At 43.9% G+C, this 25,076-nt stretch overlaps 1 protein-coding gene across 2 annotated transcripts in view; it reads left to right on the forward strand.

Annotated features, from left to right (window-relative positions):
- Positions 1–1,439: 1,439 nt before the first annotated feature.
- SLC24A3 (solute carrier family 24 member 3) overlaps positions 1,440–25,076 on the forward strand; it is a 487,209-nt gene continuing 463,572 nt past the window's right edge. Inside the window, exon 1 of one of the 2 annotated variants that reach the window (XM_030310180.1) lies at positions 1,440–2,458. In XM_030310180.1, the coding sequence (XP_030166040.1) occupies positions 2,011–2,458 (448 nt within the window). In that variant the 5' untranslated portion in view covers positions 1,440–2,010. The remainder of the gene's footprint in view (positions 2,459–25,076) is intronic. The other variant, XM_030310179.1, reaches the window with a different exon arrangement.

The raw sequence follows: 25,076 nt of genomic DNA on the forward strand, positions 1-25,076 counted from the left end.
AATTGCCAGTTCCTGGTTTCTCCTCCCTGCTCCCTCCCGGATACCTCTCCCTTTACCGGATTACACAATTCCTTGTGCCTGTGGCAATCTCCCCCTGAGCTGGTGTTGTGTTCATTCCCTAGCTCAATTAGTTCCAAGTTCTCTCTTTCACTTTTATTTTTCCTATTTACACTAGAAAAAGCTATTTGAGTATCTTCCCCAGTTAGCTGAATGAAGGCACGTACTCAGCTCCTAATGTTCCATTCCTATGTCTCTGAATGTTTGAGGGAGGTAACACCACTGGAGAATTCCCCACACACACTCCAGCCTGGATGAACTTACATAGTTTTAAATCCTTCTCAGTACCTGGGAACCAAAGCATAAGGACAACCACACCGGCATCATAGGGAAGGTGCTCTGTGTCTGGGAATATGTCGAGCTGAGAACAGGTCTGAGTAAATGACATGACCAAGAAGCAGAAAAGTCTTCCAGTCTCCTTGAGTGAAATGGTCCCTCTGTGGAAAGGAAGCCAGCCACTTTTGAAGGCTTGCTTTGTTCTTTGCTGTGACCCTGCTGTCCCCATGTGATGTCTGGGTTCATCTTAGAGACTGTGGGCTAGGTGATCACCCACGTGGCTCCAAGGTTGGTGACACACTTGGACTCTGTGGGTGCTCTCAGACCGAGGAGTGGAGAAACTTCCTTCCTCCTCACCTGCCTAGATGTCTGCATCTACGTTCCTTAACATGACCAGATTCCATGGAGACAGTCACCCAGACAGACCCCTGGTGTCCAGGTGATCCTTTTTTGTTTTCAGCCCCATCGCAAAGGCTGTATCTCAGGTCTATTTATCTGCCATCCTGCCCGCAGACCTAGGGAGGCACCTGGAAACCCTCGCAGGAAGGGTGGGTGGTTCTGAGACCACTAGGTGTTCTCTCTAAATGGGCACCTTTTTGCAGGGCTGTGGGCCGGTCCAGACTCCAGGACAGATACCACCCTAAGTAGGTGAGGGTGGGAGCAGAACTGGGGGTAGGGAAATGGGGGAACTAGGGCTTCCTCCTCATGGGGGGTAGGGGCAGGCTGATGCTCCCTGCGGAAGGACAGGGTCTTCCTCCCGAGGTTGGCTAGGGATCCTCAGGCTGCCTCACTCAGGGACAGTGCCAGTCGCCCCTCCCCCCTCCCCCCCTCCCTTCAGCAACAGCATTGGGTTGGATCCAGCGCGATTGGGAGTGAAGTGTGAGCCGAGCCAGCGCGGGGAGCCGGGACACCCTCGTGAGCCAAGTGCCTCCAGAGAGTCCGGTTCCAGGTCCAGAGGCTGGCGCGCGGGGGATCCCCACAAGGGGGCGGAGGGAAACCCAGGAGGCCCGCGGGAGGAGGCGCGGCTAGCGGCTGGGCGCGCGCAGCTTGAGCGCACTCGCGGCGTCTCCGCTCCGGGCGGACAGTGGGGAGGGGGCTGAAGAGACCCCCTCTGTTTCTCCGAAGTTTCGGGCGATTCCTTCTGCCCGGAGACCCGCCTCCCGGAGGCGTGCTCCCCACGAGGGGGCCTTCTGCGCCGCCCCCTCCCTCCCCCTGGCACCGCACGGCCGAAGGATCGCGCACGGGGCTCCCTCCCCAGCTCAGTCTCCTCCCCACGCGCCCCCTCTCCGCCGCGCCGGCCAGCGCGGGCTGCGTCCCCGGCACTGCCCCCCGCCCGCTTCCGAGCCTGAGCCGCCGCGCCGCCGCAGGCTGCGGGAGCTGCGCCGCCCGTGCTCCCGGCGCGCTCCGGCCCCGCTCGGCCCCGGCTCCCCGCTCTCCGCGCGCGGACCATGGAGTGAGGGAGCGGGCGGTCCCGCGACGCGCTCCCGCAGCCGGCGAGGCCGGAGCCAGCCCGGGTGGCCTCGCCAGCCCGCGGAGTTGGCCAGCGGCGGGCCCTCCTCCCGCCGGTCCTTCCCCGCTCCTCCTCCTCGGCCGCCGCCGCCCCCGCCTCCCGGCCGCCCCCGCCGCCCCCGCCGCGCCGCCGCCCGAGGCCGAGCGCGGACGCCGAGCGTGGGAGCCATGGCGCGCGAGGAGGAGAGGGACCCCGAGCGCCGGGAGGCGGCGGCGCGGGCCAGCGGCGAGGAGGAGGAGGAGGAGGGCGAGGAGGGACTGAGCGACAGCGACGACGAGGACGAAGACGACGAGCCCGGCAGCGGCAGCGGCAGGGAAGAGGAAGAGGAGGCGGCGGCGGCGGCCAGGCGGGAGCGCAGCGAGGACGCGCGGCTGCAGCGCGCAGGGGTGCCTCCCGCCGCCGTCCCCGCCGCGGCCGCCCGCGACAGGAGCGGCCGCCGCCAGCCGGGGCCCCCGCCGGGGCCGCTGCCTTGCCGCCCGAGGATGCCGTCGCCCGACGACGAGGACCGCGAGCGTCGCCGGAGCCGCCGGAGGGACCTTCTGCTGAGCCAGCTCTGCTTCCTGGCCTTGGTGGCGCTGCTGCTCTGGTCGCTGTCGAGCATGCAAGAGCATAATGGTGAGTGCTCGCGGTTCGCCCCGAGTGGGCGCTGCGGCTCCGGCAGCTCGGGGCTCCCGGGCCGGGCGCGGGGCGAGCAGGCTGGCCGGCAGGAAGGGGTGCCGGGCACGAGGACTCCCCCTGCCCCTCGGAGGGGCTCGGGAGGAGGGGGCCCTGGAGGCCAGGACCGCGCAGTGGAGTCGCGGCCGGCACGCGGGGGCGCCTGGCTGGCCCTGGGGACCCTTACCTGTGCCTCTTGGCTCTCTGTCCTTCTTACCCACCGGCAGGAGGGACTGGTGGCGGAGGGGGTGGGGGCTGTTCCCCTAAAGAAGTCCCCCAAGGCCAGCAATGAAGTTGTCCCGGTACGATTTGGTACCTGTGCAGGTAACCACCTGTACACCTTTGGCTTGTTGGGGGCACGAAGGGGGCTGGTTGACTGGTGAAACACATAATTTCCCAGTGTTCCCCATAGGGAACAGGCGGTCTGGACCAGGCAGAAAGCTCCGTACCCGCTTTTCTAGAACAGGTGCCGGGAACTCCGGGGAGGAAAAGTGTTGGCCGCCTGGCTAGGGTTTAGGAATGGACTTGTTCTCTTTCACTGACCACTCACTGGGAAGACTGATCCCTTCTGGGCACTTGCAGCTCTGGAAGAAATGATTTAGATTGTGCTGCCCCGTCACGCTGCATTCTGCTCTCATGGTGCCCTGCAGTGGGTCTGCCCTTTCCCCACAACTTTTGTCTTATTTGTCCTTGGCCTTTCTTGAGCTGAAATAGACCTTGTGGAGAAATGTGCTCAGAACAGTTGTCCACTGAAAACAGTTTGGACCCTGGGGGGCAGCTGTCTAAATAACGGAGGGAAAGACTTGGAAGAAAAAGAATGTTGTAAAAACGGTTTTATATCCCAGCAGTTCAAGTGGCATGGTTCGTGGGAAAACAGCCGTAAAAATGGTTGTGAGAAAAAGAAAAAGCCGTTACAAGTATGTGCCTTGGTGTTAAGAAAGATGTAGCTCTAATACAAGGCATTATGAAGTGCAGCACAAAAGCACTTTGATAGTGATGGTGAAGGGTGGCATCGGTTAAAAAGGGGGTGTCCCCCAGATTGGCTGGTCTCGTGCTTCCTGGGGAAAGCAGGTGGTCCCTCTTGGTTCAAGTCTTAGCAGACCTCTTGACAGACTTCATCTTATATGGTAATATGAGGGAGTCGGTCCCGGTCTTCAGTGGAGCCGTCGGGACTCCAGAGCTCTCTCCTTTTCTCTTGAATTCCCAGATTATCTGGTGAAGGGGAGTGTGCCAGGGAGGGAAGCTGGACTTCTCTTAAAGGGCAGTGTCGGACCTGCCAAAAGCAGTGACTGACTGATTCTCTCGAAGAGGGTTTTCATTAACCCCCTTTTAATCTTGCTGATTTTTGTGAGTGCAAAGCCAGTCTGTACTTGATGCCACCTTTGGTAAGGGCTCTTCTAAGTCGATTACATGCCGGCCATGTTTCCTGCATGCTGGGGCTCTGGGAGTTCTAGAGTGCCCATCACTTCCAGGATGTAAGGGGCATTTTTCTGGATGGCCAATGTGGCCCATATAGTTAAGTCCATCGATGGCTGGGGGCCACCTGGGGCTCTGGGAAAGCCGGGGTGTTCAGGAGGAAGGGGGTGGAAGACACTCTGCAAACTAGAAACCTGGTGACTAGAATGTCATTTTGAAATGGTTTCCCTAGCAGTGACATTTCTTTTCAGGTGCCACCAACTCCGACTTTGTTCCATAGCACAGCCCTTTCCCTGGTCTCTTCCCTTGATCTCTGTCCTCCCATATTCTCTCTCTCTTTCTCTCTCCTTCCATAAATGTAAGCTTTCAGAAGACCCCCACCTCAGCAACTGAAGATCACCGTGAAAATCCAGCAGTGTGAAGCGGGATGCCATCCAGCCCCCAAATGGCACACCAGTTGTAATTCTGTCTCGAATCACCTTTTCTTCAAGTAGATACTCATGATTTCATTACGTGATACCTTGCTGATTCACAGCCAGGCCCAGGTGGTGTGTGTGTGTGTGTGTGTGTGTGTGTGTGTGTGTGTGTCTGTGTTTTAGATCATATTTAAGATATTAATGTGTGTGAATCTGCAAGTGGTTATTTAGCTGGGGGGGGGGGTTGTCCTTTGGCATACTTAAGCTTTAGAATAGTGACTTTTTACCCTGGAAACTTGGGTACTAACTCTACTTAAGTGTCTTTTCAGTATGGATAAAAAGTTTGGAGTTTGGCCTTGTTTCAAAGACCCTGTGTCTGTGAGAGGCTGAGTGATTCACTTAAGGTCACACAGCAATTGAGGAGTAGAGGGAGGACCCAACCCAAGGTGGCCTGACTCTTTGATCCCACCTCTGTTTCCTGGTATTCATGCCACCATCTGGGTGCAGCTTTGTAATATTTATATAATCACATGGGGGGTACCTTCCTAATGATCCAAGGAGAATACAGTTTTTAATTCACCTTGAAAACCACACCGTGATTAAAATGTAACTTCTCAGAAGCCTGTTTTCTTAACACATATTGATTTTTCTTTTGTTATAAAAAGGACTGTTCTTTTACCAAACCAAAATAGGGATGTGTGGCAGTTGTGTTATATAGTGTGGTGGAACACTTCTGATGGTGTGGAACCTGAGCTCCCTTTCCTGACATCTAACCAAACTCCAGTATTGACTCCTTTCTCCTGAGATGGGACACAAGCATTATTAAATTCAAGTCGGGGAAGGGTTACTGCTGGAATCAAGAAAAATCTGAATCCTCACAATAACCAGAGCAGGAGTAACAACTGGTGGATGGGCTTGTACGTGCCAAGCACTGAGCTCAGTACGCTTTATGTGCATTGCCTCATCCAGTAGCTGCACACCATCTTCACAGACGCGTGAGCTTTCAGCGGTAGAGGAAGCAAGGGCTTCCTCTTCAGGAAGGGAAACAAGGGCTCTTCAGTCCTAGCTAGGGCTCTATGGTTGCTGATAAAGATCACGTTTTTTTTTTTTTAATTAAAAAAAATAATTTTTTTATTTAATTTACATCCAAGTTAGTTAGCTTACACCGCAACAATGATTAATGATTTCAGGAGTAGATTCCTTAATGCCCCTTACCTATTTAGCCCATCCCCTCTCCCACCTCCCACCACAACCCCTCCGGTAACCCTCTATTTGTTCTCCATATTTAAGAGTCTCTTCTGTTTTGTCTCCCTCCCTGTTTTTATATTATTTTTGCCTCCATTCCCTTATGTTCATCTGTTTTGTATCTTAAAGATCTCATTTTTGATCTGTTTTCAAAGCCAATTGAAGTAAGGTGTTAGATTGGCTAAATGAGGGTTTTCTTTTCTTTTTCTTGTTTCTGCAGTGAGAATGGATTACTTTTGTATGCTTTGAGTGGTCTGAAAATGTTTAGTTTTTCTCTGAAGTGAGGAACCTGGTCATCTTTTTCCAGAAGTGGTACGAATAAAGCCCAGAGGTTCTAGCTTAGGAGTGATGATAGACATCCCCTCTAGAAAGTTCCTAGGTAGGTGAGTAATGAATAAGAAAAAAAATATGTAGTATATATAGCTCAAAGTTTACATATATATTCTGGCCCAGTTACTGTTTCTAATAATGGATCTCCTCAAAACGTAGTGGTGTAGAACTACTGTTTTATATTTTTGCTCATGGATACTTTGGGTCAGGAGTTTGGACAGGGTGTTCTGGGATGGCTTATCTCTGCTCCACGTCTGGGGCTCAGCTGGAAAGATTGAAAGGCTGGGTGACTTGACAGCTGGGTCTGCAGTCATCTGGAGGCAACATCACTCCCATGTCTGGGGTTGAGGCCAGCTGTTGGCTGGACTCTCAGCTGGGCATTTACCCAGAACACCTATGTATGGCCTCTCCATATGGCTTCTCCATGTGCCTTAGTTTGAACTTCCTCAGAACACAGCAGCTGGATTCCAAGAGGATAAAGTGGACGTACACAGCATTTATGTCTTAGCCTCAGAAGTCATGTGGTATGACTTCCACTGTTTTCTTTTGGCCAAGGCATTGGCAGTTGTCATCCTAAGTTCAAAAAGGAGGGACGTAGATGTCACCACTTACTCAATGGAGGAGTGTCAGGTTATATTGTAAGGAGAGCAGGTGGGCATGTATATTGTGGCTAGCTTTGGAAAACCAGGGATCCAAGGGATAATAACTTAGAGACAGAGACATTTCCCAAGGAGGTAAATGGTGAATGATAAATATACACATATTTGAAATACCTTCCAATCATGAAAACATTGCAGCCCGTCTTAAGTTAGGTGTGGGGTCCACAGGTGGTATCTGAAAAGAGGGCTGTGTGGGTACTTGAACTGCACATTTCAGTTGCCAAGCTGAGAGCCTATCTTTAGCTTTGCGACCTCCCCTTCCTCAGAGGACAATGGCCACGACCTCTCGATCTCTCGTGTGGTTTACGGGGACACCTTGCTGGATTCTTCTGCCTGGATATCCTCCCTTCCTGCCCTCCCTTCCATGCTTCACTACACTGGTCTTTCTAATGCTCCTCAAAAGGGTGACATTTCTTCTGGCCCCAGACCTGTCGCACATGCCAGTTCCACATTTACCAATCACAGCTCGTTCATCTTTCACTTCCGGGCCTAAGATCTACCCAACCAGACTAGGTCCTCCCATTTTGCTCCTTGAGCTATTTTCTCTTCATAGCATTTATCACAGTTGGCAATTATGTATTTGTTTGGTTGTGATTTGAGTAACCTGTCCTCTTCACCACATTCTAATAAACTCCAGGAGGTCAGGGACCCTCTGACCTTTGCTCACCTTTGTCATCTGCATCAACTGCCCTTAGTAGATGCTCAAAAGACACTTGTTAAGTAAAGAAGCTGTTTTGATTTCTGAACTACAGTACCTGTGATAAAAACTAGCGACTGCATGTCAGGAGCTCAGTTACTGGCATGCGTTTGAATCTCACGTTTTTGAATTCTTCCCCCCCCTCCCCTATCCATCAAAGTCAGTGTTGTTACCCATTTTTCATGGGCTAACACGGAGCCACACAAGGTGAGTACCTTGCTTTGTGTCACTTCATTAAGTGGCAGGATTTGATCCCAAGCCCACTTGTATCCAAGCTGCATGCCCCTGCATTGCCTAGCTCCAGCTGAGGAGGACATGAATAGAAAATGGGAATCACACTGCCTTTTTCAGTCGACTGGGGAGAGTAAAGGAGTAACAGAAGGTTGCTTTCATAGAAGCAGTATTTTAGAAACACATCGCTTTTCAACCTTTTCTATTTTCTGCCTAAACATATATAGATGTGTCTCTCCTGGCTTTTCTTAGCTGCTCATCAACCCAGATTTTTCTCAAAGATTTCCTTTACTTGCAAGCCTTGAATCCTTGTGGGAAGATTTTTTTTAATACCCTGGAGGGTTGGCAAAGCCAAAAGAATTGCAAAACCAGCCATTTGCTGAGAATTCCAGGGCTTGGTGGAAGTTGGCTGATAGGACAGGATTTTGGCAACTGTCTTCTTCCTCAAGGAGCTTACTTTTCCTTGAGCTAAATATATGTTTTTGGAGGGAATAATAGTACAGTGACTCTTGTATTGGGGAGACTGAGGTACAGAAAGTTCATAAGATGTCCTTGAAGTCACATAGCAAATGAGTGGTACTTCCAGAAGGTAATTCAAGTTTTTCTGCTCTTTTCCTGCCCTCAGTTTCTGGAGGGCTTGTTTGGCAATGACGTTTGTTTGTCTTTGCAACAGTTTGAAACATGGTTTTATCCTGTAGGGTTTGAGAATTTGACGTATTAAGGGATACAGTGGAAGAAGGTTGTCTCTAGTGAAACGTGGTGGTTGCCATCCAGGCAGTTTTAATCACGGAGTTGTGAGTTCTAAGACATGGAAGATATCTTCCAGACTCTCTCCTGTGGCTACAGGTGCACCAGTCCTGTCCTCATTCTCATCCCTGGGGGCTTCACCTCCCTTACCAGTTTTCCCACTCCCACCTTTGTAAGTGGTCCCTTGTGAAACAGTCTTCAGTGGCACCTCTTGAATGAGTTTCTGCCTGGACCCCGCTGGTATAAGACCAAAGGACCTCCATTCATTCATCCAGTTAATATTTGGCAGGCTTTTTACTAGTTGTTGGGGTGACAGCAGTGTCTGAGATGGATACCCAGAATATTGTCCTCATGGTGGCTTAGACTTTGGTGGGAAGAGAGGCGTCGAACAGCTAATTTTCAATAATTATAGGAGAGGCGAATGAGAGAGACAGCATGGCGTAAGGAGGTGTTGGTAGTAAGGAGAAGCTGGAACCCGGAAAATCGAAGGAATTAGGTTGGTAATGAATGGGGAACAAAAAACAAATGTATAAAAATTGGGTAAAAGATACTGACAGGCAGTTGACAGAGCAGTTGCAAATGACCAGTAGATACCAGTAAAAATCCTCAACCTCAATAATAATCAGGGAAATCTCATTTTAAAAATGATGAAATACATTTTTAAATATCAGGTTGGCAAAAATGAAAATGCAGGATAATGTCAAGTATTAACACAGGTGCAGGAGAGATAGTTTCTCTCATTTACTGCAGGTGAGGGTATAAATTGGGTCCCCAAACATGGTGGGGAACTGCAAGGTGATAAGGTTTTAGGCACAGACCCCAAATGAAACCTTGGCTAACAAAAATTTTTTTTTTACTGTTTGTTTATTTTTGAGAGACAGAGCATAGGTGGGGGAGTAACAGAGAGAGAGGGAGACACAGAATCTGAAGCAGGCTCCAGGCTCTGAGCTGTCAACACAGAGCCTGATACAGGACTTGAACCCATAAACCGTGAGATCATGACCTGAGCTGAAGTCAGATGCTTAATCGACAGCACCCCTGGTTCCCCAACCTTGCCTAACTTTCAATGAGATGTATATATGGGGAATTGTGAATTTGAATGGCAGTGCATAGACATTTGACACTTGGATAGAAGCTCAGCTTTCCCAAGGGGAACTGGGTGGGCTCAGGTGGTTAAGCATCCACCTCTTGATTTAGGCTCAGGTCGTGATCTCACGGTTTGTGGGTTTGAGTCCCACTTTGGGTTCTGCACAGAGCCTGCTTGGGATTCTCTCTTCTCTCTCTTTCCCTCCCTTGCTCACATGCTCGCTTTCTCTCTCTCTCTCTCTCTCTCTCTCTCTCTCTCTCCAAAAATAAACATTAAAAAAACAAACAAACAAACTCGACTTTTCCTGGACACCTCTGTGATCGAGGAGCAGTCATGACCCTTTGAACTCTAGACTTCAAACATTGGAAGGTATGGGGAATAGGCCTTTGATATTTCTGGAGGTATTCAAACCAATACAAATTGCTTATCTAAATCATGAAATCTAGCCATTATTCCTTGTCCATCACTCTTCATTTCTAGGAGAATGAGAACAATTAAAGTCTGCTTCTCTGTTGACCTAGTTCAGAGGAATTTCACATTTGCAACTTTGTGTTTTTCTCTTCATGACTCCCTCTCTGCTTCTGCATTGTTTGACCTCAGCAAAAGTCATTTTCACTTGAGTGACAAACAGTGCGCTCTGAACCCACAGGGAACAGGAAGTAACAAGCACATTTCTTGGGTAGGGTTTTGATGTAAGAACAAAGTGGGTGATGGGAAGCATGGGTGACCAGGAGAAAGGGAGTGCTGAAGGTTAACGTTGCTGAGTCAATAGCACCATCTTTAAGAAGGAACATTCACTTTTGGACATTTTGACTTTGATTACTGGTAGGACATCTGGGTGGAATATAGCTGATTGTCAAAAGTCAAGATCATAAGCAGTTGCTACAGATAAGTACCTGGGAAATAGTATGCATGAGGGTGAAAATTGTATCTTTGCTTGGCTACTGGGTTTCCGTCTTCTCTGCACCTTGTAATCACGAGGCAACTTTAAACTTTACTTATGTCTGGGTCTAACCCTCCCCCCCCCCCCCCCCCCCCCCCCCGCAGAGATTCTGACATAATGTTCCTGGGTATAGCTTGGGATTTTTTTTTTTTTTAAGGGAAGCAGATGGCTCTAGTGTGCAGCTAAGACTAGACACCACTGGATAGATCAGTGGTCAGTATTTATCACAGCCATGTCAGTGCTCTTTGTATCCGAGCTATGAAGCATGCTGGGCTTAATTTTTCTGTCCTAAATGTGAATGAATATTTGCTTAGTTTTCTAAGCCTTCACCACTAATTGAAGCCCAAACTTTCCTCCGGTTGCCCTCACCTTCTTTGCCTATGTACACTGCCATTAGATATTCTATCCAGTTCTCTTTTTTCAGAAGTCCTTCTCAGACTGTTCCAGCTTGTTCTAGTCTGGATAGGTTGCTTGTTAAATCTGCTGCCCTTGGGCGCCTGGGTGGCGCAGTCGGTTAAGCGTCCGACTTCAGCCAGGTCACGATCTCGAGGTCCGTGAGTTCGAGCCCCACATCGGGCTCTGAGCTGATGGCTCAGAGCCTGGAGCCTGTTTCCGATTCTGTGTCTCCCTCTCTCTCTGCCCCTCCCCCGTTCATGCTCTGTCTCTATCTCAAAAATAAATAAACATTAAAAAAAAATTAAAAAAATCTGCTGCCCAGCTGTCATCTTGAGATCTGCCTATAGCTTCATACTGCCCATGACTTCCCCCCCAACCCCCAGCTCTCCCTGTGTTGCAAGGAACCTGTATGCATTTCCTGCCCTGCTTGGTTTATCCCTTCATCTGTGGTACACGTTTCTGGGGATCACACACTCCAGGTGCCTCCTAAGACAGGGTGTGGAAACAAGAAAACAAAGGTTTGAGACATCGTAGATTTGAAAATAGGTTTGAAAATACATTAATTCGAGTCTCACACTTTGAAGATAGTTTGGCTGGAAGGGGAATTTATGTTGGAACTCAGTTTCCCCAGTTTTGAAGGCATTGCTCCTAAGGGTTACCCCTGAGAAGTCTGATGCTGTTCTAGTTCTTTTGTATGTTACCTGTTTCCTCCTGTCTCCCCCAAAAGCATGGGTGCTCTTTGTTCCTAATGTTCAGGCATATCAGTTAAATGGCTGGGGTGGTTCTGTTTTCATGTATTGTACTGGGAACTCACCTGGTTCTTTTCATCTGGAGGCTCATGTCCTTCAGATCTGGGAACTTGTGTGCATTCATCCAACCCAAGCTCTCTCCCCTCTCTGGATTGTCTGTTACTGGGGTGTTTGACTTCCAAGATTGATATTCTGATTTTCTGATCTCTTCTCTCCCATTTTTCCCTCATCCTCCTGCTCTAATTTCTATAGGTTGCTGAACCACATCTTCTAGTTCTACTGAGGATTTCATTTCTGCTGTCGTATTTTTAGTTCCAAGAGCTCTTTTTCTCCCTCCTCTGAGAGTTATTTTTAGTAACATCCTGTTCTGCTTCATCAATACAGGATCATTGCTTATATCCTAAAGTGTGTGAATAGTAAGTAGTCTTTGGAATTTCCTTTTCTGTATGTGGACTTGGTTTTTTCCAGGTTGCTGTTGTCTTTCCGTTTTGTTTTTCATATTATGTGCTTTCTTTAAAAGTTAAGTGATCCTTTGTGTGTGCTCATATTTAAGAGAGGCCACTGAAATGATGATTGGAAACTGCAAAGAGGAGGGAGGGTCTGTTGACTGTTTCTCTGTAAGGTGATCCAACTGGGCCATGTCACCGGGCAGTGCTCCATGTCTCCAGTTCTGGATCTTTATCAGGGGGTGGTTGGGTTTCTCAGAGAGGGGTTGCCCCATGTCCTGTCTGGAGGGAGAACCAGTAGGAATCCAGTGGGAGAGGAAGTGGGGGCTAGGGGGTGTTGTTCAGCAGAAATACTCTCCTAGACTCAGTGAGTTGTCCTGAGGCAGTTATAAGTATGACGGAGCTGAACAATTTATTTTGATGCAATGCAGTTTATTTCAGGCTCCCTTCCTCCTGCCCTCCTTCCCTCCCTTCCTGCCTTCCTCCTTTCTCTCTTTAGCTCTCATATACATGAAACTGGTAAGAGTTGTTGCCCCCTGATGGGGCTTATGCTCAGGGTAGGGGGAAAGAAGGCATAGTCTTCATCATCTCCTTTCCTTTAACTGAGATTTTTATTGAGATAGTTGTGGATTCATATGCAGTTGTAAGGAATAATGCAGAGAGATCCCTAGTACATTTCCCCCAGTTTCCTTCAATGGTAACATTTTGCAAAACTCTAGTATAATACCATAACCAGAGAAGCACCATTGATAACAAGCCACCAACCTTATTCAGATTCCCGAGCTTCATTTGTGCTCATGTGCGTGCATGTGTATATGTGTATCTGTTTAAGTGTATGTAGTGTTTGTATGTGTATATGTATGTGTAGAGCATATGTGTGCAATATGTGTGTGTGTGCATTCAGTATGTGTGTGTCGTGTGTACAAGTATGTATGTGTAGTGTATGTAGTGAATTCAGCATGTGTGTGCCTGTAGTGTGTATGTGCATGTATGTGCGTGTAGTATTTGTTCATGTGTATATAGTATTGTGTGTGTGTAGTGTGTGTTAGAGGTGTGTGTATGTTTTATACAGCTTTCTCACTTGTGTTGGTTGCTGTAACCACCACAATCAGAATATTGCACAGATCCACCATCATGAGGATAACTTGTGTTGCCCTGTCCTAACCACACACGGCCTATGTATCTTTTTATTCAGAACAACAGTCAAAGTAAGTAACTTCTGTCACCTACTCCAAAAATAAAGGTAAAAAAAATTGTAGCTTCTAGAATTAAAGGAAATTCCACCACCAGCAGTGTCGCTCTGCACCGAAAGCTGCTTGTGAGGTGGGGGTGGGAGAGGAGTGTGAAGTCCATCAACATTCGGGATACTGGGGGCATGGAGACCTTTCTCAGTCGTCAGGTTCACTCCTAATCAGGGATGGCAGCCATATCTAAGTGCTGGGTGAAGGCTGCATGTGGCTGATGACCAGCTTCTCTGGTGGATGATGTTTCCTGTCATTTGCACAGCATTGCTGGATGAATTCTCTGTGGAAAGTTTTTTCAAGTTGCTTGTTCATTCAGGCAGTTTGGCTAAGCTTTCTGCAATGAGATTTTCACCAGTATCTGTTTCTTAGGGTATTAGAGATAGAGATCTTGGGGGCTATTGTCTCTTAACATCCGAGAATTACTGCTGGGGGAGGAGCCCGGTTTTCTGACTCTTTGCTTAGTAAATACTTAAGGAAAAAGCAGAAAATTAAGGCTAGAAATGGATTTAATGTAGATGGACTCAGTGAAATTATTTCAAAATCTGAAATGTTCCTGAAGTGCTAGAATCTTGTTGGGAATTATTTGGCATTTAGTGTAGTCACTAAATGGGGAAAATTAGGGAATGTCGGGGGAGGGGGCGGCTACTTCTTGTAGCAAATAAAATATTTTGGGGGGGATTTTTTTTTTTTTTTGGAAATACTGGCTCTTAGGACAGTCTTAACTTGCTTCAGGAGAGAGTTAACATCGCTGGTTTACTTTCCACCTGGGGAGTCATCTCATATAACCATGGCAATGATTAGTTGTTTCAAAAATGAGTAACCATGAATTTTTTCCTGTTGGGGTTTTTGAGTTTACAAGATTTCAACTTTTTTCATACCTGGTGTTACAATTCTAGTCTGTGATCTGAACACCACTTCCAAACAAAGCAAAGTTTCCTAGGACCTTAACACCCTAGGCTTTGAAAACCCGATGATAATCACCTTCTTAGTAGGATTTCATAATGTGGTTATTTGAAATCACAAATGTTTGCTGGGTTAAGTGCAAAAAGAAAACCTATTGCACCTACTTTCGATAAATCTGGACATGAAGACAGGTCAATTCCAGTATTTTCCAACATTGTGGTATATTTCCTCCCTCATATATTACAAAATTGATTGAATACTATATATAATATCTTGGATACTGCTTTTGAATTAAAAAATTAATATACATTCAAATCGCCATGATGCAGAACAAAAACATCAGTCCCCCAAAACTTTGTCAAACCAACCCTTTGCAGTTATACCCTTCTTCATCCCTATTGTTTGACCTCTGTTACCATTGGTTTTGTCTTTTTGAGAATGTCAAAAAAATGGAATCCTACAGGATGAAATATTTTGACACTGACTTCTTTCACTCAGCAGAATGCCTCTCAGATTCATCTACACTGTTGCATGTGTGTAGGTAGGTCCATTCCTTTTCATGGCTGAGTAGTGTTCCATTAAACCAGATGTACAACAGCTTGTTTATCCATTTACCTGTTGATATTTGGGTTGTTTTTAGTTTTGGTGATTATGAATAGAGCTGCTGTAAACGTTCAGATCCCAGGGTGGGTTTTTTTTAAATTTTTTATTTCTTTTTCTCACTTTATCATACTGGCCGAGACTTTCAGTACAATGTTGAGTTTGAGTGGACATCCTTGCCTTGTCCCTGATCTTAAGGGGAAAGCCTTCAGTCCTTGAAGTATGATGTTTACTGTAGGGCTTTCATGTCCTTTGTCAAGTTAAGGAAGTTCCCTTCTAGTTACAGTTTGTTGAGAATTCTTTTTTTTTTTTTAATTTTTTTTTTCAACGTTTATTTATTTTTGGGACAGAGAGAGACAGAGCATGAACGGGTGAGGGGCAGAGAGAGAGGGAGACACAGAATCGGAAACAGGCTCCAGGCTCTGAGCCATCAGCCCAGAGCCTGACGCGGGGCTCGAACTCACGGACCGCGAGATCGTGACCTGGCTGAAGTCGGACGCTTAACCGACTGCGCCACCCAGGCGCCCCTGTTGAGAATTCTTATCAGAGATGGGTATTGAAGTTTATCAGGTGCTTTTCTGCATCAGGTGATATGATGCTATGTTTTTTATTCTTTAGACAGTTAATATGGTGAATTACATGGATTGATTTTTTGACTACAGATTCAAAAAATGTATATTCCCTGGAGAAGCCCCACTTGATCATGGTGTGTTTTTTCTTTCATATTTCTGGATTTGAATTGGTCCTGTTTTATTGAGGACTTTCACACCTGTGATCACCCAGAGTGTTGGTCATAGGTTTATTGTACTATCTTTGTCTGGTTTTGCTGGCCCCATGAAATGAATTAGGAAACATTATTCCCCTTTCCTACATTTCCTGGAAGAGATTGTGTAGAATTGGTAGATTCTGCTCTTTAACTTATCATAAACATTTCTCTATAGCATCAAACTTAAGATATTATTTTCACTGTCTGCATAAGCATAGTATTAAAAATCACAAAAATTTTCTTAGTATTATAGCAAGTGACGTTTATTGAACACTTTGCATGCTTGAGGCACTGTTTAAGTGCTTTTCCCTGTATTGAATCCTTTAATCTGCACGATATCCTATGGAGTGGGTACCATTATGATCTCCACTTTACATGCAAAGAAAAATAAGACAGTGTGTAAATAACTTGCCCAAAATTTCTATGTGGCTAAGTAGTATATGAATTCAGGCTGTCTGATTCCAGACCCCATGGCCTTAACTATTACATTTTATCCTGTGGTTATATTACAGTTTACTTTTTCATACCTCCATTTGGGATATTTAGGTATTTTCTACATCCTCACTGTGATCATTGTTCTTGTACTCAAGTCCTTGATAATTGATGGCAATTCCTTTAAGCTGGTTTCCTAGAAGTAAGTGCCATGTCAGTGTCAAAGTGCATGCCTATTGTAAAGGCTAACATCCTGCTATGTAATTTTCCAGGAATTTGAAGAAATTAAAAATTCCAACAGCAGTGTTTGAGAGTACTCAATTCAGTGTTCTCTGCCAGAATGGAATATTATGATTATTTTACATATTTTAAATTCAGTTTGCAGAGAGATGGTATCTTACTGCTTTATTTTGTGTTTTCTTCATACTGGTGAAACTGAATGTTTAAAATGTTTATTGACTTTTTATTTCTTGTGAGAAAAACTTATTCATGTCTCTTCTCCATTTTTTTCTAATGGGATAACTATTTTTCTTAATGATTTGTAAAACTCTTTATATATTCCATAAATACGTTTTTAATCCTATGTCAGTTTTGTTTTTTTGTGTTTTTTTTGGCATACAGAAGATTTTCATTTTTATCTAGTTAAAACTATATTTCTTTTTTTCTTGTCTTTTTTCATTGTTTTATTCTTCGATCCAGGATCTCAAGTGTGTACATAAAACCTTGGTTTGTGAGCATAATTTGTTCTGGAAACATGCTTGTAGTTCAAAGCACTTGTAAATCAAAGCGAATTTCAAGAACCATTGGCTCAGTTGTGATCATATGACATTCAACATCACATACTACTCGTATTGCAAGACATCGCTCCTTTAGCAAGTTAAAATTTATTAGAAATGTTGGCTCGTCTTTCAGAACACTCGCAGAACAAGTTACTCCCAATCCAAGGTTTTACTGTATTTATTCCACATAATCCTTTATGTCTTTTTCCTCATATTATGGTTTAGTTTTAAAAAAATTAACTGTATTTCATTTGGAAGGTATCAGAACTAAGATGAACATTTCACTTAAACTGATGAACAGATTTAATAGTTAAATTGTTTATTGAATAATCTTTCCTTTACCCAGACATTTGTGGTCTGACCTTTCTTCCATGCTTGTTCTCTTATGTACCAGTTTTTGTGATGTGTATTTTGTTCTATTTACTCATTAATTACTTGTTGTAGTTCATTAGCATATTTATTAACGATAGGGCAAGACTCCTCTCCTCTTGTTTTGGGGAAAAAAATCATTTGCTATTATCACTTGTTTATCCTTCCAGGTGAACTTTAAAATCTCTGTTGAATTTTGCTCAAATGCCTCTGGGTTTTGACAGATCTATAAATAATTTGTGGAAAAATGGCATTTTACAACATTGATTATTTTCATTCAGAATGTGCTTCATTTGATCAAGACTTTAAAACAAATCTGCCCAGATTCATAATTATTTCCCTCTTTCTTACATTTCTTTGTGAAAGTTATTCTGTTATTATTTATTGTGGCTGTTGTTTCATTCTTTATATATTCTCTTAAAATGTTTACTCTTCGTGGGGCGCCTGGGTGGCGCAGTCGGTTGGGCGTCCGACTTCAGCCAGGTCACGATCTCGCGGTCCGGGAGTTCGAGCCCCGCGTCGGGCTCTGGGCTGATGGCTCAGAGCCTGGAGCCTGTTTCTGATTCCGTGTCTCCCTCTCTCTCTGCCCCTCCCCTGTTCATGCTCTGTCTCTCTCTCTGTCCCAAAAATAAATAAACGTTTAAAAAAAAAAAATATTTACTCTTCGTAATTAATTCTGTTCTTTATTTTTCATTCTTAAGTTTTAAACTACATAAGTATTAATAAACACAAATTGGTTTATTAATGACCATTGGTTTATTAATTACAATTAATAACCAAAATAATACCTTATATTTTCCAATATTTTTCTGTTAAAGGGAATTTTAATTTAATTTTGTTTCTTTATGATAAAGCCCTCAACAAAGTAGGTTTATTTATTTTTTCTTTTTTGGTTAAGTTTTTAATTCCAGTTAACATACAGCGTTATTAGTTTTAGGTGTAAAATACAGTGATTCCACACTTCCATACATCACCTGGTGCTCATCACAACAGGTGCACTTGGAAGGATTTTTTTTTAAGTTTATTTATTTATAATCTCTATACCCATCATGGGGCTCGAACTCATGACCGTAAGATCAAGAGTTGCATGCTCCACCAACTGAGCCAGCTAGGCACCCCTAGAGGGAATTTTATGTATGTGTGTATGTATGTATGTATGTATGTATGTATGTATTTATAAACTAGCAATTATTTTTATGCTTACTTATTTTGAGAGCGAGTGAGCATATAAGCAGGGGAGGGGCAGAGAGAGAGAGAGGGAGAGAGAGAATCCCAAGCAGGCTCTGTGCTGTCCTGACATAGCAGGGGGCGGTGCGGCGGGGGGGGGGGGTGGGGGGGATGGGTGCTGGGTCTCTCTTGGAATGGGAATGTCATGACTGGAGCTGAAATCAAGGGTCAGATGCTTAAACGACTGAGCCACCTTGGCACCCCGTAGAGGGAATTTTTAGGTTCATGCTGTAGTTGGGTAGTTATTTACTGCTGGCTCTTGGTTATGTTAGTTGCTTTTCATTATGTTGTGGATGTTTCCTCATCTCTCTCATTTTCAAATAAGTTTCTTTTTCTTAAATCAGCCATGGATGTTGTATGTGGTTAGATGCCTTATCAACATTTATTGAAGCGTTTAGCATAATGTGATGTAAATAAATATCCACATGAAGCTGCTCCTGAGGCAAACCCCAGATAGCCATGACAATTTTTCTTTTTTCTTTTTTAATAGGATATTGGATCTAATTTTTCTATACTCTTTATAGAATTTTTGTTTTTGTATTCTTTTTTTTTTAACATTTATTTATTTTGAGAGAGGGAAAGAGATGTGTTTGTGCATGAATGGGGAAGGGGCAGAGAGAAAGGGAGAGAGAGAATCCCAAGTAGGCTCTGCCCTGTCAGCACAGAGGCCAATGAAGGGCTCCATCTCATAACTGCAAGATCATGACCTGAGCAGAAATCAAATCAAGAGTCAGATGCTTAACTGACTGAGCCACCCCAGCGCCCCTGCTTTTGTATTCTTTTTTTTTTTATTAAAAAAAATTTTTTTTAACGTTTATTTATTTTTGAGACAGAGAGAGACAGAGCATGAACGGGGGAGGGGCAGAGAGAGAGGGAGACACAGAACTGGAAGCAGGATCCAGGCTCTGAGCCATCAGCCCAGAGCCCGACGCAGGGCTGGAACTCACGGACCGCGGGATCACGAGATCGTGACCTGAGCTGAAGTCGGATGCTTAACCGACTGAGCCACCCAGGCGCCCCCCTGCTTTTGTATTCTTGATAGACATTGACCTGTAACTTCTTTGCCAGGTTTTGGTGCTAGCATTACACTAACTTTACAAAACAAATTGATGATTTCCATGTTCTTCTATGTTCTAGAGAATTTTATGAAGCATGGGGATGGTCTGTTAAGTTTAAAATTTGAAAGGACATTTATATAGTACTGCCTGGCCTTTACCTGGCCTGTAGCAAATCTTAAAAGTAATTTTGGAGACACTTTTCAATTTCTGCCACCGCTACTTTCCATGTAGGTAATTTGTTTTCTTAGAATTTGTTTTCTTTTCTCTATTTCATTATTTTTAAACTGAACCAAATTCTGCATTGAATTTTAAAATTTTAACTTGTTTTGTAATTGTGATTATGTAACATTTTCTGATTACTAACGTATGTGTTTCTCTTTTCCTTGATCAAATCTGACTGTATTTGGTTTATTATTTTTGGAAGATCCATATCATGTGTATCTTTATCAATTTTCCTTTCCCCCCTGTTTTCTGAATCAGTTATGGCTTTAATAGTTCCTTGACAGTCTTCTCTTAATTCCTTTGTATTCTAATATCTTGAGTTAATTGCTTTATATATTTTTATTCCTTCTTGCTAATGGTGCATTTGCCTTTGAGGGCAGCTTTAGACTCGCCTTGTAAGTTCCAAAGTGTCAAGTAGTCATTATTGTACTTTTTAAATAGTCTTGTCATTGTAGTTTTTTTTTTCCTGCAGTTATTTAGGAGAGTGATTTTTAATTTCCAAGTTGTCAGGATGATTTTTAGGTGTATATTTTTATTATTTTTAAATTTTTATTATTTTTAATGTTTAGTTTTGAGAGAGAGAGAGAGAGAGAGAGAGAGAGAGTGCGAGCACAGGCACACAAGTGAAGGAGGACAGAGAGATGGAGATGGAGACACAGAATCCAAAACAGGCTCCAGGCTCTGAGCTGTCAGCCCAGAGCCCGATGCAGAGCTTAAACCCACAAGCTGTGAGATCATGACCTGAGCCAAAGTCAGATGCTTAACTGACTGAACCACCCGGGCGCTCCTAGGTGTATATTTTTAAATACCAAATTCTAATTTTATTTGTTTGTCTAGAGAATATGACCTTTGAGTGTGGTTTTTCATTTGTTTTGGTCATTTTTCTTGGAACATGAACTGTTCGTAATTGGATAGCCATTTGTCTGTCTTTCATGTCTGTCATCTTCTCATTTCATCATTTCCCTCTTTTGGTCATTTCCTCTTCATTCCGCAAGAGTCTTTTTTTTCATTCTGCAAGAGTCTTGAATTTTTTTTTTCTTTCTCCTGAATGGTTTTATTTTTAGCACTTTGGGTCTGCTTGACTGTCTTTTATTCCACTTAGGTTTTGTTTGTGCATTTCTGACTTTTTAACCATTTCATATCTCATGCATCTCCATATTAGCTAGCTTCTATTGTAATATTAGCTTTTCTGTTCATTTTTAATTTTCTGTCATATAGCCCATATTTCTTTACATGCCCTTGATATTAAAAAATAGATTCTCTCTGAAATTTACTTCTACTTCCTTTGATAAATTATTTTTAGAATGTAGTATTCTTTTTTTTTATGTTGCAGAGAATTTTCAGGGTTTTTTTTTGTTACCCACCTTTGAAGGAGAAGATCCAGGCCCCGTGTGTGCCTGTCAGTGGACTTTCCTGTCTCTCCCAAGCATTCGCCTTGTCACATTGTGTTAGGTTACTGTTAGCATATCTTCAGCTGAAGATCTGGTTGTTGTTTGTTCATGGTCTTGGCCAGATTCTCTTTGTTTATGTTGACTTTTTAAGGATGACTCAGCTTGCTTGAGAGGAGATCTCCTGGTAGTTTGAATATTTAGATGGAGCTTTATTTATATAATTTCACTCAATTGATAGTTCTTCCATCTAGAGACAGTGCATTGAAATCCAACACCCTCATTTGTATATGTCCATGGTTCTGTCTCTTCTCTTTTTTGTTATTTTGCAGAAGGCAGTATTCCCCCATCTACCCACTCTTTCCCTGGTTGAGTTATATTTCCAGGAACTGGGGTTTCTGTGTGGATGGATATAGAGAGACATTCATAGGGTAGGGAAACCCTTGAAAGCAGCTCCTTTCAGCAGCATGGTTCTGAGATAGGGTTTCACACCTGGGGATCAGTGTGTTCTCCAGCTGCCCACCTGTCACACTCCATTATTATGTTTCAGGGGCTCATCCATACTCAGCATCTTTTTTATGTGTTTCTGTATTTCTTTCAGTGGGCATATAGGAAAGAGTAAACCACATACTATTGACTGATTATCCTAGTATCCCAAAAATGCCTGTTCAGATTTCAGCTTGAAATTTTTAGTTTGTTACAAAGAAGAAGAAATTTAATTCATGGATAGAGGTATTCAAGAACAGCTACATCTATCTAATATTAAGCAGCTTATCAGTGTGTTTTCCATGTTCACACCTCTTTCATGTATTTTATCTCAATTATCCCACAGAATGATGGATTAGATGTTATTATCCTCTTTGGGTTAAAGTGACTTGCTCAGTGCCACATAGGTAGACAGTGGTAGTTTCCACTGTGCTAAGCATCTTTGAGGAACATTTCCTGTCAGGGAGTTCAACAGAAGCTATCCCAGTGTGGTAGGCAGAATAACGTCCCCCTCCCTGTCAAAGATGCCCATCTCCTAATCCCAGGATCCTGGGAATCCATGGTACTATATGACATGGGGGAATTAAGTTTGTTAATCAGATGACTTTGAGAGTATCCTGGATAATCCAGGTGGGCTCTTTGTAATCACAGGAGTCCTAGTAAGTGAAAGAAGGAGGCAGGAGGGACAGAGTCAGGGACAGTGGGGACAGAAGCAGAGATGGGGGTGGTACACTTACTGGCTTTGAAGATGAAAGGGGCCAATGAGCCAAGGAACATGGGCAGTTGCTAGGAGCTGGGAAAGGCCAGGAATGGGATTCTCCTGTGGAGTCTCCAGAAGGAACACAGCCCTGCTGACACTTTGAATTTAGCCCACTGGCACCCCTCCCTATTGGAGTTCTCACTTCTAGAACTATAAGATTTTGGTCTGTCTTAAAGCCACTAGGATGGTGGGACTCTATTGCTGCAGCATTAGGAAACTAATACACTTCACGCATCAGACTTTGTGGTCTGACACCAAGAAGCAGAAACTGGAAGTCCTGGAGTGATCCATCACACAGATGTTTACCTGGGCAGTTACTATGTCATTGTTTGATAGACCGTACATTTATTTTCTCACTGTGCTGCCGCTACCCTCCTGAGGAGAATGTCAGCTCCCTGGAGCAGGAGCTTCGTCTGTTGTGTTCTCCACCTTATGCCCAGAGCCTGGTTTGCAGGAAAAATTCAATAAATATTTGTTAAATTATTCCTTTTTGCCCAGATGACACTGTACCAACTGAATGGAGTCTCAGATGTGTCCTTGATGGAATACTGCCAACTCTATAAGTAATAACAAAAATAAAAAGAAGAAACCGAGTTAAAATTATGCCATCCCCAAAGATCAAATATTAATTTTTCATGTTTTTTCAAGTGTTTAGTTACATGCATAATTTTTTTTAGAGTTAGCGAATACTCACACACTCTCATATGATCCTCTCATAAAATAAGATAGATGGTGGTCATAAAGTAACTACAGTGTTGTATATTATATTTTTGACTTATTTTTTAATGTTTTATTTATTTTGAGAGCAAGAGAGTGTGCGTGCGAGTGGGGGAGGGGCAGAAAGAGACTGAGAGAGAGAATCCCAAGCAGGCTGTGGCTGTCAGCACAGAGCACCACACGGGACTGGGACCCATGAACTGTGAGATCATGACCTAAGCTGAAATCAAGAGTCAGATGCTTAACCAACTGAGCCACCCAGGCACTCCTACATTTTTGACTTATGATGTTCTGTGTTACATTTTTGTTACTTAACATATTTGAAATAATGATAAGTCAGTTTTTTCAATAATTACCGTTTCACAGGCTGATTGGCATTCCACTGACTATATAGGCTATTCCATTAAATGTATAGAATATATATATGTGTATATATGTATTCTATATATTTAAATGTATATAATATACATGTATATTTTAGAGATTGAGAGTGCAAATGGGGGAGAGGGACGGGGGGGGGGGAGAGAGAGAGAGATAGAAAGGGAGAATCTTAAGCAGGCTCCATGCTTAGCTTGGAGTCCAGTGTGGGGCTCGATCCCACAACCCTGAGATCATGACCTGAGCTGAAATGAAGAGTCGGATATTCAACCGACTGAGCCACCCAAGCATACCTAATGTGTGTAGGTGTATGTATATATAAATGTATATACATATATATGTGTACATGTATATTTGTTTATTGTTGGTTATCTAAAATATTATGGGTTATTTAAAATATTTGGTTACTACTAATTAAACACCCTAATGCGTGAGTCTGTTACTCAGTCTGTCACTGTACTCTCTAGTCATTATTGTGTTTGTAGTAATCCAGTAGGTCCGGTAGAGCTTTTGACAATGTCTTTGGAGTTATGAGGCTTCCACATGTTTCTGTATAGAGCTCTGTCCACTAGGTTCCCTAACTTAGAGTATACTGAATAGGTTTTAAATTTTTAAAGGCATATCCTGAGACAGTCTCTGCCTGGTATCAAGTGTCCCCACTTTATCTCATCAACCTCAGATTGCACTTCTATGTGAAATTGTTCCTCAGAAATCCCCAGAACCTCTATAACAACTGGAGGCAAACAGAGTGTTAATGCGACAGTGATGGCAAAGAAATACCAGCTTGGAAAACACATCAAGACAGTTATGAGAATCAGGCAAAGTCATTTCCTTAAAATATATCCTGTGATGACCTTCCCTTTCTTCAGTAGATATTTTTTCTTTCCTCTCTTCTTGACAGTTGTTTTGGTTTTCCTACATGCTGATTGCTCTTCTGGTAACAAAATAAAAAGGAAAAGAGGAAAAAAAATGTTAACCATTGACTCAGTTTTACAATAGCAGTGGAACACCCAGGAGTGGGGGAGGGGATCTCTCCACACTCCCTTTGGTTATACAAGTCAGCAGTATTAACTGAATTACAAACAACAGCTCCGAGCCTGGGAGGAGAAGGATGTCCACTCTGAGGCAGATCTGGACAGTTGTTTTGCCTAAGATGGCAAGAACATCATCTTTCAGTCTCGAGCCAAGACACCATAAATGGGCAGATCTTGTCCTGCCTGGGAAAGGATGCTCCTGGGGGTTTCCGGGTGCCATAGTATCTCTTGAAAGCCCTTTCATCCCAGTGTTTGCTTTATCAGTGTCTTCTGAGTCTGTTGGGGAGTAGGGTAGGGAGGAAAGTAGGAGGAAGGGGAGATAAGAGGAATGCTTGCTTGGGATCACTGTCTTCCGATGAACCTTCTGACTGTCTGTGCAGAATGAGGGTTTATTTTAGGAGACACCAGGAATGAAATATTTTATGTTGATATTTTGCAGGGCTGATCTGTATTGTTCTGCCATGAAGGAGAGTAAAATTTCACGATCCCATCCGGTATCTTTATAGTTTCTGCCATTAAGACATTCATGGATATGAAACTCAGCTCATCTTGTCCCTAACAGGAGTACTGGACAGTGAGTCTGGAGCCCAGGGTTCTAATTCCACTTCTGTAACTAACCTGCATGTTCATGTTTGTTCTCAGTTTCCTCGTCTGTAAACTATGAGTATTTGCGCTACATTGTCTTTACATTGGAAAACACTAAAACTCTCACATTTTATCATGAATTTTAAATTGGTAGCCTGGAATATGTGAGAAATACACTTCCTTCTAAGGCTAATTTACAGCCAGAGCAATATCGTTTTGCTTCTGAGCATGCCCTGAATCATTATTCATTTTTATTTCATAGAATTACT

Source organism: Lynx canadensis, chromosome A3, assembly GCF_007474595.2.
Source record: "Lynx canadensis isolate LIC74 chromosome A3, mLynCan4.pri.v2, whole genome shotgun sequence".
In the NCBI taxonomy this organism is placed as follows: domain Eukaryota; kingdom Metazoa; phylum Chordata; class Mammalia; order Carnivora; family Felidae; genus Lynx; species Lynx canadensis.